This window comes from Camelus ferus, chromosome 32, assembly GCF_009834535.1.
Source record: "Camelus ferus isolate YT-003-E chromosome 32, BCGSAC_Cfer_1.0, whole genome shotgun sequence".
In the NCBI taxonomy this organism is placed as follows: Eukaryota; Metazoa; Chordata; class Mammalia; order Artiodactyla; family Camelidae; genus Camelus; species Camelus ferus.
Genome location: NC_045727.1, coordinates 10,257,081 through 10,277,371, shown reverse-complemented (window position 1 = coordinate 10,277,371; position 20,291 = coordinate 10,257,081). Strand labels below are relative to the sequence as shown.

Here is a 20,291-nt window from a genome sequence, read left to right as displayed (position 1 = left end):
CAGGCTGTGCAGTGTGAATGCCTGACTTCTAGCAAGGGGCTCTCGGGCCAGCTCACAGGCCAAGGCCACCTGCTCATCTGCCGCTATTGTTCTGCTTCCCAGGGGAAGTGCGGCAGGATCTCATTGTGTGGGGAAAGGCCTGAGTCGGCAGAAATCAGTTTATCTTGAGCAGCTGCCGGCTGACCCCACACCAGGGTGATCCGGTGACCTTCCAGGGACAATCCAAATTTAGGTTCCAGATTTCGGGGGGCTGGGGTTTGGGAAGCTCCTAGTTAAGGGATTTCATTTCAAGGGAAGTGAGAACATCCCTTTTCTTTCGGCTTTGAAATAGTTGAGGATGTTTTCCTCCAGGGCAGCAGCTGTCTGTGGAGCCTCTGAACACAGGGCACTGCCTGCTACCCTTTCTCAGCACAAGCCTGTGCTCCAGGGGCAGCTCATCCAGTGTTGCTAGCCCTGCCCTGGGACCAGAGGCGGCTGGCGTGGGAGGGGTATGGATGCCTACGACACCCGAGTGCCCTTTGACAAACAGCTGTGAATTCACAGTTCAGACAAAGGAACTGGGCTCTCCCTGCCTTTGTCCCACCACAGATGTGAAGCCCTCCATGGTAGAGGCCGCAGGGTTGGGAGAGAGACAGTCACCAACCCTGGTCCTCTGCTGCCATTCCTGAGCGCCCTCCAGGTTCCCTAGCCAGCCTCCCTGGCTCCCTTGACCTTCACAGCTCCTCTGACTTCAGTTGGAGGCGGCTGAGCTTGGGGCCACGGGCTGCTCCTGAGAGGATAGCCTGTGTGCTGAGTCACTGGGGGGCTCTGGGGCTGTGGTCAGAATGGGAGGGCACCACTGCTTAACCTTCCTCAGTGGGCAGGGGGCTCTGGCAGACAGACCACACTGGATGGGGTTCTCTGTGTGGTCTCTGGGAGGCAGCCCTCCACCCCTCAAGCCTGCACTGCCATCAGGCCTCTCTGTCCACCTTCTCCCCCAGCCCCTTCCTTCAGATTCCTTCTTTCTCGGCAGGCTACATTCTGCAACAATTTTATACTCTTTCCACTTAAAATCGTACAGTGATTCTGGATCCTCCTTTTTCATTAGCAGCATACTGTAAACATATCCCTACTCTGTTAAAAACGCCCTCGTGATGGTCATCGTTTCTAACTACCTTGGGAGTGGGGACAGAGCCAGGATGGACTCCTCCGTCTCCACCACTCTGGGCAGCAGGTTGTGACCAGTGAGATCTGTTTCAAGGTTCTATAAAATGGGGATGCTGAGAGGCGTAACATCAAAGGAGCTGAGCAGACAGTACTTCCTGGCTTAAGGTGGACCCTGGATTAACATTAATGGTGATGATTATTCTGGTAATCATGCAACCATCCCTTAAGACACAGCTTTATAAATGATCATTTTTTCTATTATAAATAATGCTATGAATGTCATTATTCATGAGCCTTGATTTTGGACAATTTCCTCAGGAAAAATTCCTCCAAGTAGCATTTCTAGCTCACACTCAGGAGGGTGTGTCCCTTAGACCCCTTACCTGAGTGTGTTTTCACTGCCTGTCATCAGCTCTAAGTATACGGAGCTTTTGAAGTTTACTAATTGAATGGGCAGAAAATGGCACCTTACTTTAATTTGCATTTCTTTGCACAGTAATAAGATTAAATTTTTTATAATTTATACTGCTCATTTTTATTTTCTCTTTGGTGAATCGTCTATGTACCCACATAAAGCCTTGGTGTGCTCTCACTTTACATGTTAGAAACATTACTTGCTAAAGAAATAATAACTGAAAAGTTCCTAAATTTAGGGGAAAATAAAACCTATTCAAGATGTTGCCAGAACCCCAAACAGCATATATCCAAAGGAATCCACACCAAGACACACTATAATTAAACTTCTGAAAACCAAAAACAAAGAAAAGTATTGAAAGGAGCCAGAAAAAAAGGACATCTCACCAATGGGTGAAAACAAATCAAATGAAAGAGGATTTCTCATCAGAAACAATGGAGACCAGAGAAGGCATATTTTTAAAGCACTAGAAGGGTAAAAAAATGTCAACCCAGAATTGTGTACCTAGCAAATATATTCTTCAGGAACAAAGGGGAGATAAATATAGTCTCAGATGAAGGAAAACTAAGAGAATGTCATCAGCAGATGCACCTAAAAGAGTGGCTAAAGGATGTTCTTTAAACAGAAAGGGAATGATAAAAAGAGGAATATTTGAACATCAAAAAGAAAGAAAGAATATTATAAGCAAAATATTGGTAACTACAACAGACTTTCCTTCTCCTTTTGAGTTTTCTAAATTATATTTGAAAGTTGGAGCAAAAATGATTACACTGCCTGAAGTGGTCCTCAGTGTATGCAGGGGAAATATCAAAGGTAACTGTATTATAAACAGGGAAAGGTAATGGGATATAAAGGGAGATAAGGTTTATATACTTCATTCCAACTGGTAAAGTGTTGACATCCATAGACTTTGATGAGTGCATAAAATGTAATCTAAGAGCAACCACTAACAAATATACAAAAGACACACTCAGAAATACTTCAGACAATTCAAAATAGAACTCTGAAAGATGTTCAAGTAAGCTACAAGAAGGCAGGAAAACGTAAATGGAGAAACAAAAAGAAAAACAGAATAAACAGAAAATGAAAATAAAGTGGCAGACTGTAATCCTAACCATATCAATAATTATATTAAATGTAAATGGTCTAAACACAGCAGTTAAACAAGTTTGGTAGAGTGTACCAAAAAATTACCCAAATGTATGCTATTTAAAAGAAACTCACTTCAAATACAATTACATGTGTAGGTTGAAAGAAGACACATAGAAGATATACTATGCAAACATTAACCAAATAAGTGTAAGAGTGGCTATATTAATATTAGATAAAGCTAACTTCATTAAGAAAATTACCAGGGATGGAGAAAGACATTACATAATGATAAAAGGGTCAATCCACCAAGAAGGCATAGCAATCCTAAATGTGTGCACACCAAACAACACAGCCGGAAAATACGTGAAGCAAAATCTGATCAAACTGAATGGCGAAATAGACAAGTTGACAATTATAGTTGAGGCTTCAACACTCTTCTTTCAACACCTGATAGAACAAATAGACAAAAAAAAATCAGCAAAAAGACAGAACTCAAGAACACCATTAAACAACAGGATTTAATCAAAATTTATATAACACTACTTAAAGACAGTGGAATACATATTTTTTTCATGTGTGCAGAGAACCTATGCCAGACAGACCATATCCTGAGCAATAAAAAAACCCTCAAAAATCAATGAAAGCAAAAGTTGCTTCTTTGAAAGGTCAACAAATTAGTATGCCTTTAGCTAAACGGACCTTTAAAAAAGGGAGAAGACTCACATTACTTAATTGAGAAATGAAAGAAGAGATATTGCTAATGATATCTCACTAATAATAAAAGTGATTTTAAGGGAATACTATGAACAACTGTATGCCAGCAAAGCAGGTGACCCTGATGAAATGGACAAATTCCTAGAAACAAAAACTACCAAACCTGTCTTAAGAAGAAATAAGAAATCTGAATAGATCTACAAGAGATTCATGTCAATAATTTAAAAAAATTCAAACAGAGAAAAGCTCAGGACCAGATGGCTTTATTGGTAAATCCTACCAAATGTTTAAAGAAAAACTAACACCAATCAATCTCAAACTCTTACAAAACAATAGAAGAGGGGGGCACACTTCCTAATTTACTCCATCAGGCCAGAACTGCCCTGATCCAAAGTTAGATGAAGACTTCGCAAGAAAACTACAACCAATAATGCTTGTGAATGGAAATGCAAAAATACTCAACGATATTATTAGCAAACCAAATCCAGCAACACCTATAAAAAACACATGCCCAAATGGGATTTATTTTAGGAATGCAAAATTGATTTAACATGTAAAAAGCAATCAATCAAAATATTCAGATATAAATCTAACAAAATATATACAGGAACTACATGCTGAAAACTATAAAACACTGATGAAAGGAACTGAAGAAGATTTAAATAAATGGAGAGGCATTCCATGTTCATGGATTGGAAGAGTCAAGGCGTAAAGAGGTGAATAATGCACTTCCCTTCAAAATCCCAGCAAGATTTCTTACAGATGCAGGTAAGATTATTCTAAAATATATATGGAGAAGGAAAGGAATTAGAATAGCTAGAACAACTCTGAAAAAAAAAGAATAAAGTGCGAAAAATCACTCTATCTGGTTTCAAGACCTATTATATAGATATTAATATACTGCTTATTAGGAGACAGTCATTGTCCAATGGAAAAAAATAGAGAACCCAGAAATAGCCCCATACAAGTACAGCCAACTTATTTTTTACAAGCATGCAAAAGCAATTCAATGACCAAAAGAATTGAAAGCAGGGACTCAAACAGATATTTATACACCAATATTCATACCAGCATTATTCAAAACAGCCAAAAGATGGAAACAATGCAAGTGTCCACCAACAGATGAATGGATGGATAAACAAAGTTGTATGTCCATACAATGGAATATTACTCTGTCTTAAAAAGAAAGAAGCAGGGAGGGTAGTTCAAGTGGTAGAACACATGCTTAGCAGGCATGAGGTCCTGGGTTCAATCCCCAGTATCTCCCTCTGAAAATATTACCTCCCCCCATCCCCCCAAAAAAGGAAGAGAATTCTGACATATGCTACAACACGTATCAACCTTGAAGAAATAATGTTAAGTGAAATAAGCCTGATACAAAAGCACAAGTATTGTATGATTCCACTAATATGAGGTCTCCAGAGCAGTCAAATTCATAGAGACAGAAAGTAGAACAGTGGTTGCCAGGGGCTGGAGAAGGAGGGGCTGGGAGTTACTGTTTAATGAGTACCAAGTTTCAGTTTGGGATGATGAAAATGTTCTGAAGATGGATGGTGGTGATGGTTGCATAACAATGTGATATACTTAATGCCAATGAATTGTAAAAATGGTTAAAAGTATAAATTTTATAGGATGCATATTTTACCATACAAAAAAAAGCCAACTCAGTGGAGGAAGGATAATTTTCTTCAACAAATATACTAGAGCAATTAGATATCAATATGACAAGAAAACCTCAACCAAAATCTCACCATAAAAAAAAAATCTCAAAATTAATCCTAGATTTAAATGTAAAATATAAAACTACACAACTTTTTAGATGATAACTTGAGAGAAAATCTTCAGGACATAGACATGATACCAAAAGCATGATCGTAAAAGGAGAAAATGATCAATTTAACTTCATCAAAATTAACTTTTGCTTCATAAAAGACACTTTTTAAAGGATGAAAAGACAAGTTACACACAGGGAGAAAATACTTCCCCGTGGATTAAAGTGCTTAGGATAGTAATGGCCAATAAGAAGTGCCACAGACACTATTTTTACTATATTATGGGTTTGCAATTCTTTTATTAGATTTATTCCTGGATTCTTTATATTTTTGTTGCTATTTTTAAATCCTTTAAAAATTGAGTTTTCTAACTGATTTTTGCTATTGTATAGAAGTACGAATGAATTTTCCTTTGAATCCAGCAACCTGATCTAATAATTTATTTGTAGATGCCTTTGGGTTTTCCACATAGATAATCATACCATGTATAAGGAGTTTTGTGTTTTACTTTCTAAATTCTCTGCGTTTTATTTCCTTTTTTCGTTTCATTGCTCTAATTAGGATACCCAGTAGTATGTCATATAGAGACCTTTATCGTGGGCTTCACGTAGAGTTTCTGATCTCACTGGGAATGACTTCATCGTTTATGCTGTCTGCTATGTTAGTAGATGTCCTTTAGTCTACTAGCTTCTACTCCTATTTTTGTTCTTTATTTTTAACTAAGAAAATTTAATTTCATCATAGTTTTTTCCTGTATCTATTGAAGTATTACTGTGTTTTTGCTCTTTTATCCTATTAATACAATAATTTACACTATGTGATTTTATCATGTTACACAAGTCATACATTTTGGGTATAAACCCAACTTGGCCATGAGAATTTATCTTTTTGATACATTATTGGATTCAGTTTGCATCAGTGTTTGTGAGTGAGATTTACCGGTAATTTTATTCCTGTCCTACCCTTGTTCAGTTTACATATCAAATTTATACTAGCCTTACAGAAATGAGGTGAGAGTTTCCTATTTTTCTATTCTCTGAAATAATTTGTACAAGATTGGAAAGATCTGTTTCTCAAAAGATAGAATTTGCTTGCAAAGCTATTTAAAATTTTGTGAGGGGAGAGGCAGATTTTGAATCACTGATTACATTTCTTTGATTGTAGGATAATCCAGGTTTGTTATTTCTTTTGGATTTCATTCTGGAAAACTGTTTTCCCAAGAAATTATCCATTTAATCTGTTTTCAAATTTGTTGGCATAAGGTTGATAAACAGCCTCTTATATTTCTGCTCATTTGTTGGGGCATCTGTGGTGAGATCTTCTTTTCTACCCTAGTGTTTTATTTGTGCCTCCTCTCTTTCTTGTGAATATTACCAGAAGCTTGGCTTTGTATTTGTATTTCCCACAAGTCACCTTTGGGCTCTGCTGCCTTAAACTGTATTTAACCTAATGTTGACACAGACCACAAGTTCATCCTTGGTGAGTCTTTTCTCCCTTGACCTTCAATGTTATGTTTCTTTACATTTTAGGAGGGTTTCTTATAATTTCAGAAACCTGGATTATTTTTCATACAATGTGACAATCTTTTTTGTTATCTGGAATGTTTGGTCCCTTTACATTTTTTGTGACTACAGGTGCACTTGTTATTTTTTTGTAACAGGTGTGTCCAGCTCCCCTGTTCCCTCCCCCTTTCCATCTTCTTTTGGTTTAATTTGCCTTTTTCTCATATCCTTTTTTCCTGTTTGGAAATTATACCTTCTGGGCCTATTTCAGTGGTCACCTTCTAAAGGTAATAACTTCTAAAGTTAATAGCTTTGCCCTCTTCCCCGCAACACTGAAACCTGAGAATGTTTAACCTGTCACCTGTCACCTGCCACCAGCTCCCATGCTATTGTCACTGATACCCTGAGACTGTTTCGTACACTCAGGACTGGTGTGCAGGGTCCACCCAAGACGATGCCCCCACCTCCCGGTATTCTCGGCAGTGGCCACACCCAGCTTGCTAGGAGGAGAGCCAGGGGCAGGAAGCGGCTGTGAACACATGCCAGCATCCCCACTGCTCCCAGGAGCCAGTCCTCAGATCCTATCTCAAGCTCACACTGGCTTGATCAAGCCCACAGGAGTTGGCATCCAGGCCAGCAATGCCCCAAACAAGCAGTGAGTCAGAGCTGGACATCCAGGGCCAGGCTGACCACACCAAGGACACGGGGAGGTACTCCCAACCGCAATCCTTCTCAGGAGGCTGGCAGGGTCTGGAGTATGTGGACTCACCCCTTATCTGCTCTGGTTGCCCCCTGAAGATAACTGCTTCTTTTCACACTTTCACTGAAGAGGGAGGCACTGGGGATGCCCCAAGTGGGCCTCCCTGCAGCAAATGCTGGTCCCACAAATGTCCAAAACACCCAGGACGCTGCCTTAGATGGTGCCTTCCGCCCTCATTCCCCACAGACTGAGGGATGGGAGAGCAGAAGGGCCAAGTGGAAGGACATGGCACCTACCCAGGAGGCTGGAGGCTGTGTAGAGGAGCTGCCCCTTACATCCTTATATGGGTTTAGAGGAATGAGCAGGAGCTCACCAGGGCGAAGGTGTGATCAGGCTTTATGGGAAAGAACAGACCCTGGGCAAGGGCAGTAACAAGAACCAGCAGTGGGTGGGGGATGCAGGGAAAACAGCAGGACAAAGAGGGGCCTGTGCAGCTGGGCTCGGGCTGGCTGGTGCCTGGAAGAGAGCTCCTGGGAATGGAGCTGAAAAGTGAGAGGAGCCACCATTCCACACAGGCACGTGGTCACACCTGGATGCTGGGATGGGTGAAGTGTGGTCTTGCAGCTGGGTAGCCACAGGCTCAACAGAATAACAGGGGCCTCCTATCCCCAGGGGAAGGGACCATCCTCGCCACATGCCAGGTTCTGAGGGCCCACAAGCCGGGCCTGTGAGGCAGAAGTGAGTCACAGGCCCTAGGACAAGCAGACAGAGCTCACCCCCGTCCCCCACCCCACTACAGAGTGTCCCATTGTGTACAGCGGTAAAGATGCTGAGAGCTAATAAACACATGACAACATGGAAATAACAAAGAATAGCATCAGTGGGCCGAGAATCTTGAGACTTTGAAGAGTTTGTGGAAGAGAGGAAGAAGATGGGGTGAGACAGAGGGACCAACCAGGGCTGAGGTAAATGCCAACCTGAGTGCAGACAGGAGCCTCAGCCGGAGGAGGAGGCTGCAGACTCTAGCTGTCACTCTGGGAGCCACTATGTCCCTGGTGGCCTGCGGCCAATGGTGGTGGGCTGGGCAAGAGGAAGCAGAGCACCTCTGCCAACACCAGCCCTCCTCCACGCAGCTGAGGGGGAAGAAAGGCAGGTCCTGCCAGGACAGAATCCAAGCGAGGTCAGTGAAAGGTCTCCTGGTGCCTCTGGGGTGTCAGGGTGGAGACGAAGAAACAGACCTCTCACGCACCCAATGAGGGCTCTCGGTGGTACAACCACTTCAGGAAATAGTTGGCCATTAACTCAAAAAGTTGAACAAGCATCATCCCATGATCTAGAGGAACAAGTGTCCACGTGCACAGGGTACGTGTGCAGCCAACAGGTGGCATCAACTGCTAGAGATGGAGGGAGGGACTTCATAAGGGGCCCCAGCGCCATGGCTGCACACAAGACCCTGAGCAGAAGCCACCCCACTGACAGGTCAACCCAGCACCTGAGAAAGAAGAACAGAATGATCCTTGTTTCAAGCCACTGAAGTTTGGGATGCTTGTGACAGAGAGATGGATAACCAGGTTCATTTCTGTACAGGTTAAAAGCAAACAAAATTAAACCGTATTGTTTAGGAATGCATACACAGCTGGTAAAACTATAAAGAACAAAGAAATGATCACCATGAGGGTGTAGATAACCTTTATCTCTGAAGAGAGGTGCACGGAAAGGACATATGGAGCTTCCAAGGCGACACCTGTGGGTGACTACGTGCATGTTTGTTATACAATAATCTGTGAAGCTGTATGTAATCTCTCTCACAATTAAAAAAAAAAAGCATTTTTTAAGGAATAGCTAAAAGAAAGTGAAGTGCTCGGGCTTGGATGATGTGGGTAGAGCCCAGTCCCCTCAGCACATCCTACAGAGCAGCCTGGCCTTGGCCAGGACCCCCACATCCCACACACCATCCTCCAGGCCCAGGCCCCTGGGAGCAGCAGGCCAGGGTGCCCAGGACTGAAGCCCATGGTAATTACCATGAGGACTGTATAGCCAACCAGGAAACCCCAGACGGAAGACAGCGAATGAGAGAACAAAGGCAAACATTAAAAACCTTGACAACATGAAATAAAAGCAAAGCCCTGGCAACCACTAATCTATTTTCTATCTCTATGAATTTGCCTATTCTCGACATTTCACATCAGTGGAGTCATACAAAGTGTGGCCTTTTATGCCTGGCATCTTCCACTTAGCATAACGTTTTCTAGGTTTATCCTTTTTGTGGCCTGTGTCAGTACCTCACTCCTTTTTATGACTGAACAGTATTCCGATGCATGGATAGACCACATTTTGCTTCATTCATCAAGTGCTGAACATCTGGGTTGTTACTACTTTTTGGTTACTATGAATAAAGCTGCTATGAACATCTGTATACAAGTTTTTGAGTGGACATGTGTTTTTATTTCTCTTGAGTACCTACATGTGGAATTGCTGGGTCATTTGGTAATTCTATGTTTAACTTTTTGAGGAACTGCTAAACTTTTCCACAGCAACTGCACCATTTTATATTCTCACCAGCAATGTATGAGGTTTCAATTTTACCACAACCTCACCAACAATTGTTTGTTTGTTTGTTGTTTAATTCTATCCATCCTAGTGGCTGTGCAGTCTCATTGTGAATTTGACTTGCATTTACCTAATGATTAATCATGCTGAGCATATTTGGAGAAAAATCTATTCAAATACTTTGCCCATTTTTCAATTGATTTTTATTTCAATTTTTATTACTGAGTTGTAAGAGTTCTTTATATATTCTAGGTACTCGACTCTTATCAGATACATGATTTGCAAATATTTTCTCCCATTCTGTGAGTTGTCTTTTCACTTTATTGATAACATCCTTTGATGCACAAAAGTGTTTAATTTGGATGAAGTCCAATTTATTTTGCCTTTGATTGCTTGTGCTTTTGGTGTCATCTCTAAGGAACTGTTGCCTAATCTAAGGTTATGCAGATTTTCACCTTTTTCTTCTAAGACTTGTATAGTTTTAGCTCTTACATTAAAGTAGTTCATTTTGAGTTAATTTTCATATATGGTATAAGGGTAGGGATCCAAGCTCATTCTTTAGTATGTGGACACCCAGTTGCCCCAGCACCATTTGCTCAAAAAAACTGTTATTTCCCCATTGAATGATCTTGGCAGCCTTGTCAAAAATCAATTGACCATAAACGTATGGATTTATTTTTGGACCTTCGATTCTATTCCATTGGTCAACAGGTCTATCCTTATGCCAGCACCACACAGTCTCGACTACTCTAGTTTTGTATTAAGTTTTGAAATTGAAATGTGTAAGCCTTCTAACATCGTTCTTGCTCATGATTGTGTTGGCTCTTCTGTATCCCTTGCAATTCCATATGAATTTTAGAGTCAGCCTGTCCATTTCTTTTAAAAAGCAGTTAGAATTTGTACAGGGAGTGCACTGAACCTGAAGATCAATTTGGGGAGCACGGCCATCTTGATATTGTTTCCTAGTCCGTGAACATAGGATCTTTACATTTTCATTCAACGTTTTATAGTTTTCCATATATAAGACTCATACTTCCTTGGTTAAATTAACTCCCAAGTATTCTATTCTTTTTGATGCTATTATAAATGAAATTTTCTTAATTCATTTTCAAATTGTTCATTACTAGTATAATTGAGTTTATATATTGATCTCATACCCTGCAACTTTACTGAACTTACTGGACTGCAAGGGACCTTCCCAAGGTCTCATAGTGACTCAGTCCCTCCCAGAACCAGGAGTCTTTGGGGCTTAAAAACACAAGTATAAAATAAAAACAAACTTTGCTTGGAAGCTGTCTGTGGTCAGTTGGCTTAGTTTACACCATGGACTCACCAGCCAACTGTTTCAGAGGTCTGGGCAGGGAGCAGCCTGACAGGATGTGCTGGGGAGCCAAGTGGAGATGGTGCTTCTGGGAGAGGGAAGAGTGATGACATCCATGTCCCTGGACAGCAGAGGGTTGTGGCTCTCACTGGCCCCCCTGCTCTGCAGAGCTGTTTTCAGGGTGAAGGTTATCTAGACTGCTTAATCCAAAGCCCGCCTGTCCAAAGCCAGAGACTTGCTGTCCTTTCCACAGCGGAGGTGTTTCTCCCTTCCCAAACATCTTGTGCCAGCATGGGAAGTGCCTCCAACAGAAAAGTGAACAAAGCTCCCCTTCTCCACGGCACAGGGATTGGGGGGGAGGGATCAATGGGATGAGGTTGGGACCAGAGCCCTGATACCCCCAGCCATCGTGACGCTGAGCTCTGATGAGCTGGGAACCCACTGGGGAGTTAGAGTTTGGGCATTGCTCACAGTGTTGTGAGGAATCAGCAAGGGCCACTGCAGCAGAGGCCTCTGAGAAGAAACCACACATGAACTAGGCCTGCTGGCTGGAAAACTCTGGATGTAGGAAGACAGGGAGCATCCCTGCTTTCCTCTAACAGTCAAGAAGGTGCAGTGACACGACCTGGCCACCACTCAGGTCAAGCTTGCTTCTGGCTCTACAGGCCTCCTGAATTGAGCTCTGGGAGGCCCAGGGACCCCCACATGCAACACCAGGTATGATCCCACCTCCAGGTCCTTGCCAGGCCCCAGTCCACAAGGCAAACACATTAGTTCTGCTCTCGCCCCTGGCTTCAGGAGTGGTGAGAACCAGCTCTGGCTCTTCTGTGATTCTTGGCCAGGTGTCGATCAGCATCTCTCACCTTTAGCTTCTTTATTTACCTGTCAAATGGCTGAGAGGTGTGTCCCAGGCATCATCAGCATAGTGCCAAAGTCCATCTGAGCTGACTAGACCACGATGTAATGACAACAGCAGCAGCAAGTATACTCACTTGGCACCCGCCGTGTGCCAGGCACTGTTCAGAGTGATGCATGTATACGTACAACTCTCCAATGTTGCTCCCGGTTCTGATGTGTGGATTCCTCCTCCGCATCAAGCAATTCTCCAACATCAGGTGGGTGTCCTACAATTTAACTCAGTTCTGACACTATCTACCTGGAGATAACCTCAGATTCCAAGGTTGAGGGCTCAGTCCCATAACAATGCTCCAGTGCAGATGCCAATTTCAAGTCCAGACTGTTAACTGTGCCTCTGACCTACTGGCTATAAATCAGAGGTTCCCACGACCCCCTTCCTTGGGTCTGATTAATTTGCTAGAGCAGGCCATTTTTCCTCTCTTGGATTGGCCTGCTCCCAATTCTCGGGAGTGTACTATCTTTTACTACCTTTTTACTTTACTAATAAAAATCTTGAAAAAAAATTTGCTAGAGCAGCTCACAGAACTCAGAGAAACATTTTGCTTAATAGACTATCTGCTTATTATTAAAGGATATATATCAGAAACAGCCAGACAGGAGAGATGATTAGGGCAAGGTGCGGGGAAGGGATGTGAGGCTTCCATGCCCTCTCCAGGCGCACCACTCTCTTCAAATCTCCAAGTGTTCACCAACCCAGAAGTTTTCTGAACCCTGTCTTTTGGGGTTTTTATGGAGGCTTCGTTACAGAGTACATCATTCATCACTGATGACTTATTCAACCTCCAGCCCCTCTCCCCTCCCCTGAGGTTGGAGGTGAAGGGGTGGCCTGAAAGTTCCAACCCTCTGGACTCCTGGTTGGCTCCCCTGGCAACTAGCCCCCATCCTTAGGTGCTTTCCAAAAATGACCTCATTAACATCAAAAGACACATTTACTGCTGTCATCACTTAGGAAATTCCAAGGGTTTTAGAAGCTCTGTGCCAGTTATAGGGATGAAGATCAAATACATATCCTTTATCATAAACCACAATATCACAGATCTAACCCTTGGGCTTAGCCATCAGCACACCCAGTTGAGAGAGTACCGTGATATGTCACAGAGCTAGGGAGCAGCAGAGTCAGGATCTAATCAGGTAGTTGATAGAGTTGGGGTTCTTGGCCAGTCGCTATTGTTTAAAAAAAGAAAAGAAAAGAAACAAACAAACAACAGGCCCAAAATGGAGTCACTTGTGCCAAGTCCCACATCACCAAACCCAGACTTAACTACAGTGTCAACCTCTGTCAGAAATGGAATCTTAAACCAGTCCATATGGAATTAACTGGTTATCACTAGCAAAGTAATTCACTCTATAAGCCCCTGCCCTCCCCTAAAGGAAGGTGACCTTGCCTAAAATATCAGCGCATTGCTAGATTAACTTCCTTGTCCTACCTCCTTCTGCCTATAAAACTTTCATTCTGCACAGCTCTTTGGAGCTCCTTTCTGTTTGCTAGATGAGATGCTGCCCAGTTCATGAAATGTTAAATAAAGCCAAAAAGATTTTAAAAATTTATTCAGTTTTGTTTTTTTAAACACTATTCTACCCCTCAATTGGTCCACAAGAACATGACTTCATTTCTATAACCTCAGGGTACAGCAAAGGGCCAGACATGTAACCCTAGTAAGTGTTTGCTGAACAAAAGAATGAAAATGAGTACCCACAAACCTCCAGTATATGAAACAGACTCTTACTATAACTGCAGGGGATATGAGTGAAATTAATAGAAAAGTAATAAATAAAACCAGTGGTGCCAAGTGCTTGCATCAGTGTGACCAACTACAACCTTCCCCTCATAATAAATGGAGGCCCAGATGAAGACACCAGACACCTGGGAACAGTGTGGACACTCAAGAGGCACAGCATGTTCTCAGCTTCAGGTTCATGGGGCCAAAATCAAGGTGTGGCCAGGGCCACATTCTCTTCTAGAAGCCCTAGGGATAAATCCATTTCCACACTCACTCAGGTTGTTAGCAAAATTCAGTTCCAACATGGTGGCAGGAGGAGGATCCCAGTTTCTTTCCTGGCTGTCGACCCAGAGGTCCTTCTCGGTTGCTAGAGGCTGCCTGCATTCCCTGACCTGTGGTCCCTTCAAAGCCTGGAATAGCAGGCCAAGTCCTTCTCACATTTTGGTTCTCTGACCCTGTCTGCTTCCTCCCACCCATTAAGTCTCTGACAACTACCTTCTGCTGGGCTTCTAAGGACACACATGATCCCACTATGCCTAGCCAGGTAACCCAGGATGAGCTCTCTCATTTAAGATCACATGGTTATAACCTTCATTCCACCTGCAAACGTCTTCTCAGCCATGCCGAGAGCAGCATTTGATTGAATGACCTGGGGAGGGGAATCTTTAACAACCACCTTTAGAGTTCTGCCTGCCACAGATGGCCTTTGGGAAATTAAACCCAAAGAATGCAAAAAAGGGTGATAAAACTACCTAATACAGGTGGAACAGGCACAGAGTGTTAGCTCTGCAGGGAAAGGATGGGGTTCAACCAAAGTGTGCTTTGTTTTGCAGAAACTAACGATTAGGATGCAGAAAGTTCCAGACACCAGATGTTCTGAGAAGGTTACAGTGCTTTCCAATCAACAAGACAGCACGGTGGGAGCAACCAGCCAGGCACCTACCTACCTGCTTGCAGTTTGGGGCAACTTTGTGTACCGGCCGCCTCACTGCAATGATCCCGCTTACATTTCACGCACGTGCCTGCCCCCCAGGCTTAAACTCCCCGGCAGAGCTCTCTCCCTGTCTCCTCACCTGTCACGAGTGAAAAATTCTTCTACTTCACTGGGCAGTACTGGGGGTGTGCACTGGCCACGCCCCCCAGCAGCGGACCCGCTGTGACCGGGGACAACAGGGGGTCAGGGGCCAGCCACGCGCGCACCAACTCGAGCACCAACTCGGGCCGCTCCGTGCCCTCACTGCCGCCAGCCCGTCTAACCCTGGCCAGGCACACGGCTCGGGGGGCACGTGCGTGACGGGGGACGGTGGCGCGTCCTTCGTGTCCCCCACCCCCACCGGCCGTCAGCACGCCTCCCTGGTGCGGGGGCTGCCCGCCCACGGCCTCACCTCGGGGCCGGGGAGTTCTGGCTCTGTCGGGCGCGCGGCCGCCCGCGCTGTCCGGGGATTCTGGAGGCTTCGTCGGCTTCCGGCTCCCCGAGGGTCTCCCGCCACCCCCGCCGTCTCCCGGCCTCCCTCGGCCGCTCGCGCTCCGGCCCTTCCCGTGAGGACGCCCGCCTCCCTGCCCCTCGTAAATCCCAGGGCAACAGGAAAAGGTCATTAAACACCCGGCGACACGCTCGGCCGCAATAAAAACCGGTGATAATGACGCCGAAGCGCTCGCGCTCGGCCGCCCGCCGCTCTCACAGCCCAGTACCCACCTCACGATGCGCCCGCAAAGAACCTCCTCAGCCGCGCTCAGCCCACACGTCCACACCGCCAGGAGCACCGGGCCGCCCCGCGGGGCAGGCGGCGAGGCCTGGACCCGCGAGGCTGGCGCTGAGGGACCGCGCCTTAGCGGCGTCGACGCCACCGCCGCCGGGCCGGGCGCGTGCCGGGGCGGGGTCTGCGCGGGCGGGCCGGGGCGGCGCATGCGCGCGGGCGACGAGGGCGGCTCAGGTGAGCTGCGAATCCAACACGCGGCCCTACGGAGGGGGAGTCGCACCTGGACGGCACGCAGGACCGCCGCCAAAACCCCAGCCTGCCCTCCGTCGCCCTCAGCGCGGGGTTTCGACGGACCCTGAGCTCTTCCTCCCCGTTGGTCCCGCTGCAGGTTACTGATGGGAGGAAACCTGGGGGACTTTGCCCTGAGTGGGGTTGGAAGCGCAGTAGAGCACAGAGCGGGGTCTAGGCCCGAGTCCTACGTGGAGGAGGGGGAGTCAGCGCAGGTTCCGCCCGGGGGATAACCTCCGAACTGAGCCCTGAAGGAGTGGGCCTGAAGTGCGCCCTGCAAGGGCACCGGTGTGCCTGCAGACTTTTGGGCGTGGCCACCGGACCGTGTTGGGCGTGTGGGAGGCTATAGGTTGGTGGACCCAGAGATGGGGAGAGGCTGCGGAGGGCCAGGGAAGGTTCTGCGGGCGGGGCAGGCTGCAAGGGGTCTTTAGGCCAGGAGCTGACGTCAGATGTGTGCTTCAGGAGAGCAACTCTGGCAGGAAACAGACAGGAAGTGTAATTGTACGAAGGGGATGTTGGAGGAAGGAAGCTAATCTCATAGTCCCGGGAGTAAGGAGGGCCTGAGCCTGGGAGTGCAGTGGGGATGCAGATGGAAGCAGGATTTCAGAGAGATTTTGGAGATAGTGACTGACAGGCTTCACTGGCTCCCTAGCACAGCTGAATCAAGGATGACCCCTGGGTCTGGAAGACCAGGCGGCCTGAGTCATTAAGACATCTGAGTGTCTACCAAGTGCCGACCTTGTGCCAGGCACTCAGCAATTGAATGCGAAAGACCTAGTCTCTGCCTTCAAGGTGTTTGTAGTTGAATAGAGGGGATGATTATATTTTTATCCATGTGATGTAGAGCGTTACAGGTGTTCCTACCTGAGCCTCAAGTGGGAACAAGGAGGGCTTCCTGGAGGAGGTAGGCCTGAGCTTCAGGGAAACCAGAATCCCCAGGCAGTGTGGGCACCTGAGGCACAGGAGGTTCATGAGCAGGAATGCCAGGCCATTTGTGATGCGCTCTGAGCACCAGAGGCAGATGTGGAAGTGTAAGGCTAGATGCACTGGTAGGACTAATTGCTGGCATCTGAAATGGGAGGTAGAACTTGAGTTTCATTCTCCAGGGGGTGGGGAGCCTTATGCGGAAGACAAAGGCTTGTTCGGATGTGGCTTGAGACAGCTTGTGCTGGGTGCATCTTGCAGAACAGTTGTAAAAGGGGAGAAGTTTACAGGAAATGCTGGTGAGCCTGGGCAGGTGTGGCGGGAGCAGGGCTGGCATGGGGAGTGCAGGAAGGAAACTGGTGTGGGGGCAGTGGTGGGAAGTGGAGGATGGGGGAGGGTGCACGGGGCCCTGGGGACAGCCCAGTGGAGATACCCAATGACAGTTTACTAGCTAAGCAGAATGGCAGGTCACATAACCTTAGTCAGCTTGCCTCCTCACAAGCAAATGGGAATGGAAGTGCCCACTGCCTCATGTTGAGGGTGATTCATTCAACGAATAGTGACTGGGCACTTTCCAGTTTTCCAGGCACCCAGGATACGGCTGGATGCTGCAGTGTAAAATACTCAGGAAATACAGGTTAAGCTAAAAATAGAGAACCCAAGCAGAGGTGCAGTTGGCCATCATCCGCATTAAGCTCCCAGAATAGAGGCAGATGAGCACTGAGTGGGTGAGAGTCCTCCAGTTGCAGGGCTAGACCCAGGCCACCCAGTGACAGTGTGCTGTCTGGCAGGGGATCTGAGCGCTGGCATGTGTCCCAGTGGCCATGGAAAGGCCAGGTGTCAAATAAAGGTTTGGGACTGAGTCTCTAAGCTCTCCTGTGGTGTCAGAACTTCTGGTGATCACCTGTGTGTCTCCGTTTCTGTGCGTAGAGGAGCTGCCTGAGTGTAGCTGCACAGATCCAAGATGCTAGGGGGCTACTGGGAGGACGCTGGGCCTGTGGCACTCTGACCAGGACCTGCCCTCTCTCAGCGCGGTAGGTCATGTATTTGCTGGGCGAGGAAGAGGGGGCAGGACTTCACCATTATCACCATTCTTCAGAGTAGGCTAATTCTAGTTCTGTTTCAGAGTAGGAAGATCAAGGCAGGATGAGATTAGGGCCTTGTCGGGGCTACACAGTTATTTGAAGAGCTTTTTCTCTTCCTGACTGAGCTGTGGACGATCAATGTAAATAACAAAGTAACATTTTTAATGAAGTAACAATAATGATTTATCCTAAGTTAATGTAGAAATAAATGTGAAGTTTTGATTCACATTTTTAAACCAAATTTTAAATCATCAAAGGCTAATAAAAATAGTTGTTAATATTTATTGAGTGCTTCATAAACGTGGGACTTCACATGTGTTTTCTCAGTCTTCACAGCACCCTTGTGAGCTGGGTGTGGTCATCATCACTGTGTTTACTGACAGGCTGGAGTGAGGTGGAGTAACTGATCTGAGGTCCTTTGGTCAGTGAGGCAGAACCAGCTTTTGACTCAGGATCTTGGGCCCAGAACCTGAGCTCTTGACCCCTGGCCTCATGGCCCCTTAGTAACTCAACAGGCAGAATCGCTAACTCTTAAAAGTTGACACCCTGTCTTTTCTTTTTCTTGTTAGTGGAGATACCAGGGATTGAACCCAGGACCTTGTGCATGCTAAGTGCCTGCCCCACCACTGAGCTCTGTCTTTGGATGCTCTCTTCCCTTGTTGTTCAGGCTAAATCAGGGGCAGGTTTTCTCAATTTTGCTGAAATGGACATTTACTGGAGGTTGAGGGCACTAGCCGCACACATTGGGTGTGTCTAAGCCGAGGGACCCAAGAGGCATCCCGGGATGGCGGTGGTGGTCTCTGTTGGGGAGATGGTACTGGAGTGAAAACTTGCCGCTTTTAAAGAGTGATTTGTCATCTGTGGAGAGGATAACTTTTCTAAATTCAGTTTTGGTTTTGTTTTTTTCTGAAATAAGAGATACAGTGACCCAAAGACTGCTGAGATTCTCAGACACTGGCTTAATCCGGGAGGGCTGAGGTTCCCCGCCTTCTGGTACCTCTCCCACCAGGTGCCTATCACAGCCATGGGGCCACAAGACTCCTGGGGGGAACAGAGGCAGAGATGCAACACCTGGGAAATGGAGGGGTCTGGGCCCCACTTGGAGGAGGGAGCTGGTCTAATGTGGGCCAAAGATGCACAGACCCCGTCAGCTCCAGCTTCTCCGCAGTGTCCCCGCTCCAAGAATACGGCCAAGAGGGTCGGTTGGAAGCAGGGGTATGATCTGGTTAATAAGGCATTGGCACTAATACATATCTGAATTTATTGTTGGGCTTTTAAAAACCCTTTCACGTGCTTTTAAATATTGGCTATTAAAAAGTCTTTTTACTTACACCTGTTTTTCCTTCAGGCAGCGCACCTTGGGAACATGAGATTTTTGCCCAAGTCAGTGGCGAGGACGTACACCACCAGCCCGAGCTCCCTCCAGAGCAGCAGCCGCCAGAGCTCACAGCTGTGAAATGATTTCTGACTGCTGAGGACAAGGGATACTTGTCCCCTCTCTGCATGAGCAGCAAGGCCAGCAGGTCCTGTCTCCAGTGTGATCTGCTCTCCCTTCTGTCTTTCTGAGGGTACGCAGGATGCCCAGCAGCGTTTGTTTTCTCTGGGATCCAAGCCTTGAGTTTGGGCCCTGCTGGCGATCAGGTGGCCTTGGCTCCTCAGTCTCCGCCTGATTGGGCTTTCCTGTTTTCGTCATCCTCCGTTGACTTTGCGCAGGGGAGAAAAATACTCACGAAGGAAGCTTCCCAGAGGGTGAGCAGGTGCACAGTTCAGCCAAGTAGGTGACTCGCTGGGCTGTGCGTCTTTGTGTTTGTTCGGGGCGGGAAGGGTGTGACAGCGGGTCCCCGCCAAATAACTTTACCACCTGAGAGACCAGGCGGCTCCTGGAGCGTGTGGGAAGCCACTAGGCCTGCATGGGGCTTCCGGTGCGCTGTGACCATGGCCCACCACGTGTTCCGGGTCCCCCGTGACCTCTGAGTGGATACACAGACACCCCTACACGTGCATTTCTGTGTGTGGAAGTGTGTCGGTGCACGTACTGAGGTTTTTGTGAGCAGAACAAGAGAAAGAAGAAGAGGGTGTAGATAAACGGCAGCACGTTGATGGTTTCTGAACCTGGATGACTGCTACTTGGGGTTTCATTATACTCCTTTCTTCTTTGTGTGTGCTTAAAAATTCCAAAATAAAAAGTTTAAAAATAGATGTGGTGGTAGGAGTGGAGGCGGGGGAGATAGCTCAAGTGGTAGAGTGCATGCCTAGCGTGCACAGGGTCCTGGGTTCAATCCCCAGTACCTCCTCCAAAAATAAATAATTAAACCTAATTACCTCCTCCCTTCACCAAAAAAAAAAAAAAAAGGAAAAAATTATACATAAAAATAGATATGATGCCTAAGCACTTAATTGAATGTTTAATCCACACAGCACTCACTGCATCCTGGCTCTGCTG

General features: G+C 46.2%; 1 protein-coding gene across 1 annotated transcript; it reads left to right on the top strand.

Moving 5' to 3' along the window:
- The first annotated feature begins 15,047 nt into the window (after positions 1-15,047).
- On the top strand, positions 15,048-20,045 carry LOC116660888 (atherin-like). The gene is made up of 2 exons (XM_032471387.1): positions 15,048-15,939; positions 19,197-20,045. The coding sequence occupies exons 1-2, from the start codon at positions 15,492-15,494 to the stop codon at positions 19,307-19,309; spliced, it is 561 nt and encodes a 186-aa protein (XP_032327278.1). The 5' UTR covers positions 15,048-15,491; the 3' UTR covers positions 19,310-20,045.
- The last annotated feature ends 246 nt before the right edge of the window (positions 20,046-20,291 follow it).